Source organism: Bison bison, unplaced genomic scaffold (genome assembly GCF_000754665.1).
Source record: "Bison bison bison isolate TAMUID 2011002044 unplaced genomic scaffold, Bison_UMD1.0 scf7180017864218, whole genome shotgun sequence".
Taxonomy (NCBI): Eukaryota; Metazoa; Chordata; class Mammalia; order Artiodactyla; family Bovidae; genus Bison; species Bison bison.
This window is the reverse complement of record NW_011494790.1, coordinates 4,957,853-4,962,702: the sequence shown is the minus strand read 5'-3', so window position 1 is coordinate 4,962,702 and position 4,850 is coordinate 4,957,853. Positions and strand designations below refer to the sequence as shown.

Here is a 4,850-nt window from a genome sequence, read left to right as displayed (position 1 = left end):
TCTTTGCGACCCCATGGACTGCAGCCTACCAGGCTCCTCCGTCCATGGGATTGTCCAGGCAAGAGTACTGGAGTGGGGTGCCATTGCCTTCTCTGTCTGGTATTCCTACTCAAGCCCAATTTTTATAAACCAGTGTCTTTTAAGATTGGAATGGTTATCTTAAAGCTGAATAAATATCATCAGCAAGAAAAATAACTGGCATCAGAAACCAAATTACGTATGTTAATTACCAACTTACCAAACATTTAATAGAGTACAGAGCACAAGAAAATACTCAACTTTAACTGATTGCTCTATAGACACCACACAAACATGCACTCTCCATACCAAAACAATCTCCATAGCTATGCCAACTAAAACAAGAACAGGATAAACCTAAGATGCTGTTTTGAAATGCATGAACAAATATTTTCCTCTAAAATACTTAGCTTTATTAGAGAAATGGTACTAAAAATAACAAAGATTCAAACAACATTTGTTCTATTCTACTTACATATCATAAATAAGAAGCTTTAATGCAAGACACACACTCCTTCACAATCCTTCCATATGCACCCAAGCATTCCTGTATCAAAATAAGCTGTTTACCAGCCAACCGTATGTGGTTGAATGATTAAAATGACCATCTATACTTTACATAGTAAAGCATTTTCAAAAATTTTAATGTACATAGTGACAAAGAGGAAAAAAAAACAAAAACACAGTAATTGTGAACACATGAAGAGTAGTTAAGCAGCTTCATAATCAAACCGGGCTTCATTACTTGCAATAAGGGCAATTCCTTCCATTCTCCACCAAATACTTAAGTTTCAATAGTATTAACATTAAAAGAAAACTCAAGTTGAAACCAAGTAACTGATGTGTTACTCAGCTCTTTAAATTTATAAGTAACTCTTCCCCATGAGGTAAGGCAACTGAGTAATTTGATTGTATTAGACTGCATTAAAATAATTATACTTGATTTTTTTTAATAACATGCTAATTAAAAGGTATAACTTTTGGAAATGGAACAATGAAAAGAGTTCTGAAACTATAAGCTGTGGTTGGGGGAAGCATTAGCAATGCTGTCATTTTACTACCTGCATACTTTCTGCAAAAAGTGTGCCTAACAATGCAGGATGACCTATATTTTAAGCTCAAGTAAACATACTTCACACATAAAACAAATAACCTCACGTACTCTCCTTTAAGCACAATTTCAGCACATCATTTATGAGAAGATGATTGAGAGGTAATAATTAAGGCCATCCACTGGAGACAACTAAAGGGTCTTGCTTTAAGTAAAGTGAGAACATGCTGCTTCATTTTCAGTTATCACAGTATAAAACTGATGGTCCCACAACTGCACTGTTGTTTCAAGCGCTGAAGTCATTCTTAAAACAGACTTCCCTCTCATATTAGGTAAGGAAGAACTCTTCTGACATATCACTTTCACACTTTTCTATGGGAGGGAATGAAATACCCATCTAAATTCCATATGAATTGAGAATGACTAGCTCATATAAAATTCTAGAAAACAGTATACCACGTTGTAGAAGGCACTAAAGCTTCAGCTTGTGCTCCCATAGCCCATTTTGAAAACCCAGCTTTCTTTTTATAAATGGCACCTTTACCACCTACAGCTGACAACACACACTGCAATATTGTTCATAATAAGCTCGGAAATGTCAAGAAAGTTCAAAAAGAAATGCTTACTATGTGGGGAGACCCAATGATTCTAAACACTGAATACTAATATGTCATTAGTATTCAACACAGTTGTTCTTCCTTTTGAAAGAGAACAGTAGCATGCATTGTCAGTTGGTTTGTAATCCACTTATTTAAGCAACTTTAATCTGTAAAACTATTTTAAAGAAAAACCACTGTCCTAAACTGTGAGCAAAAGAAAACACAACAGTGAGAATTTAACACAATCACTATAAATCCTGTGAAGTAAATGTTAAAACTTCTTACAAACTCTGCACTTACAAGGGTGTGTACATATTTGCACCGATTTCAAGCACATTATCAATTTGTATATATTGAAATTAAAAAAAAAAGTAAAATAATACAAAATCAGTTTCTAGCATTTCTTAAAAGAGCCTCCAAAGCTTATCTCCAGTCTTTATGGATAGTATAACAAATTTAGATCTTTAACGTCCCATTTATTTGTAATGGTTCTTGGCAAACACTAACAAACCACGTGACAACGGTGTCAGCCGCCATGGAAACGCACAGATTTAGAGGATGAGGAGTTTGGGTCACACCTGTTATCGTCATGATGTCCATGCCTGTTTTCTTACTCAGTAACAAGATGGCCACAAAGTCTCCTAACAACTAGAAAAGCCGTTAGCTCGTATCTTTATGCTCTACTGGATTTCTTCCCTTTTAACATCTTGCTGAGAGAATTAACAGCTTTGGATTCTATTCCAGCGTGTGTGTAGGTGCGTTTGTCGGTCCTATACTGCTTCCGTTTTGGCAGAGGGGTTTTCTTCGTTGGGCTGACAGTTCCCATTTTGCTGTACTTTGTTTTCCTCAGTCCGTGGTGCATCCTTGTCATCCACTTCTTTGCCCACGCTTGAATCTGGTTCTTTATTGTGCTCCTTCTCCTACAATGAGTATTTAGGTATACATTTAATATTTTTCTCAAGAGCTGCCAGCTATTACATCTAGTTCTGGCTAAAATATGTAACTTTACCTTTTGTGTATTAGTCAAACTGGGTATTTTCTCCCATTTACCTTTTCAAATAAATAGTATATGCAAACATGTATCGATATGTCCTTTGTACTTCTAAGATGGGACAACCCACGGAGACTCAGTTGGAATAAAACAGGTACACAGAAATTCTATGGAAGAATTCAACAAACGTTGCTGCCTGACTTGAAAAAGTGGAAGAGATCTGCTGAAAGTAAAACAGTTCCCACAGAGGCCAGGATAGACTTGTAATCTGGATACCAAATAAGCAAAAACAAGGGAATGTAGAAAAGGAAGTCACTGTTCTTCCTACCAAAGACTGTTCAAGAACAGTCCAAATTCAGTCCTCAACCAAGAATTAAAGAGAGCATGTGGAACAGTGTCTGGAATGTATCAAGTGCTCAGGAGATATTAGCAATGTTACTGACAATGATGATAAACTTCTAGCAGTATGGGAATAAATAAAATTGTAAGATGAAAGCACCAGACTTCATAAAACACAAATATTACTTACCAGTATAAGGAAAATAACCTAATTCACAAGTATTTACAATATTTAGCCCCTCCCTCAAAATCCTTACTTGATGGAATTTGGTTTCCATTAATTATTCTAATTCAACAAACCTAACAATTGGTATATTATCACAAAACCAATGATAACATCATCTGTCAAATTTGCTAAAACAAACGCAGTGAGGAAAATGTCAACAAGTAGAAATACTCCTGTACCTTGTTAAAATTTTTATTGTATGCCATTCTGTGAATAAGATAAGGAATGCAACTGTTTACACTAGTTAACATTAATTAGTTCTTATCTTCAAAAACTAGGTGAAAAAACTGCTGATATAACAAATATTAAATAAGTAGTACCAAAAACACTGTTGCCCTCAAGGAGCTTTGTCTAAAGTTACTCTCTCTATGAAATAAAGAACAATCTCATACTTATTATTTAAACCCTAAACATGGAAAGACTTGCTTACTTTAAGTGAAGTATTGTTCTTCTCCACCTTGTCCTTCCCTTCTCTATCATTAGAGCTCTTCCTTGTAGAAGCTGAACGCTCTCTCTCTCTTCTTTCACTGATGTGGTCCTTTTCTTTTTCCCTCTTTTTATCCTTCTTATTTCTGCTATAGGAGTATTAATAATGTCAGTTAACATCTTAAAAAGTAAATACCCAGTATATTGTTAACTAAATATTCTTACCTAATACTAATGCATTGTAAACAAGCGTATCAGTAACCTGGTGGACCAAGTAACGTACATGAGTCCTGTAACCCACCACCTCAATCCCACACCCAGTTAACTTTTTAAAGACACACAGTCATTTCTGCAGAGGTGCAATCTTGTATTACCAATTTCTTAGTTTTAAAACATTCAAGGTTTATTTATCTACTGTAATTAGGATAAAACAAAATCAAATACATAATACTTTTACCCCTTCTTTTCAAAGCAAAAAATGAATAACCAGTAAATAATTAAAAAAAGATAAAAGAATCAGATAAGGCTGAATGACTTCTCAAGCAAGACTGCATGACTTACAAAAACCTGGAACTTCAAATAACCAATGACACCATGTGCCCTCCTCTCATTCACAAAGTCCCACCCACCAATTCAAGAGCGAATGCTAAGCAGAAGATGGACTGAAGGCGTTCCATTTGCAGAAACAACATATCCCTAAAATTAGAGGGGAAAAAAATGATGCACTTCATATCAGAAGCGTAACAAGACATCTTCAACTCAAAATAATTAACCCTAATACAGAATTCTTTGTCTTAATTATGAGTAGCTTTAAAATAAACACTAAGACCAGGCAAACAAACAAAAACACCTAAGAAACAGACCCAAGTACATGTGAAAATTCAATAAAGCATCTCAAATCATAGGGGAAAAGATAAAGACCTGGGAACAATTGGATTATTATTCAGAAAATGATAAAAGTGGGTCCGTATCTCATTCACATAAATAAATCCAAATGGATTAGAGACCTAAATTTTTTTAATGAAATAATACAAGTACTACAAGAAAATGTAAGTGAATTTCTCTCAAACTTGAATGAAAGGGAAGATTTTTGAACCATAACTAAAATTCCAAGTACAATAAAAGATTCATACGTATGCCTACATAAACTTTTGCAAAGCAAAGCAAAAAAACACTGCTAGCATATTCAAAAGAAAAATG

At 34.7% G+C, this 4,850-nt stretch overlaps 1 protein-coding gene across 5 annotated transcripts in view; it reads right to left on the bottom strand.

Moving 5' to 3' along the window:
• Nucleotides 1–408: 408 nt before the first annotated feature.
• Nucleotides 409–4,850, bottom strand: part of SREK1 (splicing regulatory glutamine/lysine-rich protein 1) — a 48,690-nt gene continuing 44,248 nt past the window's right edge. For 4 of the 5 annotated variants that reach the window (XM_010845543.1, XM_010845546.1, XM_010845547.1 and 1 more), the window contains 2 exons: nucleotides 3,655–3,799; nucleotides 409–2,588 (listed from right to left, as the gene is read on the bottom strand). In XM_010845543.1, the coding sequence (XP_010843845.1) occupies nucleotides 2,439–2,588; nucleotides 3,655–3,799 (295 nt within the window). In that variant the 3' untranslated portion in view covers nucleotides 409–2,438. The remainder of the gene's footprint in view (nucleotides 2,589–3,654; nucleotides 3,800–4,850) is intronic. The other variant, XM_010845544.1, reaches the window with a different exon arrangement.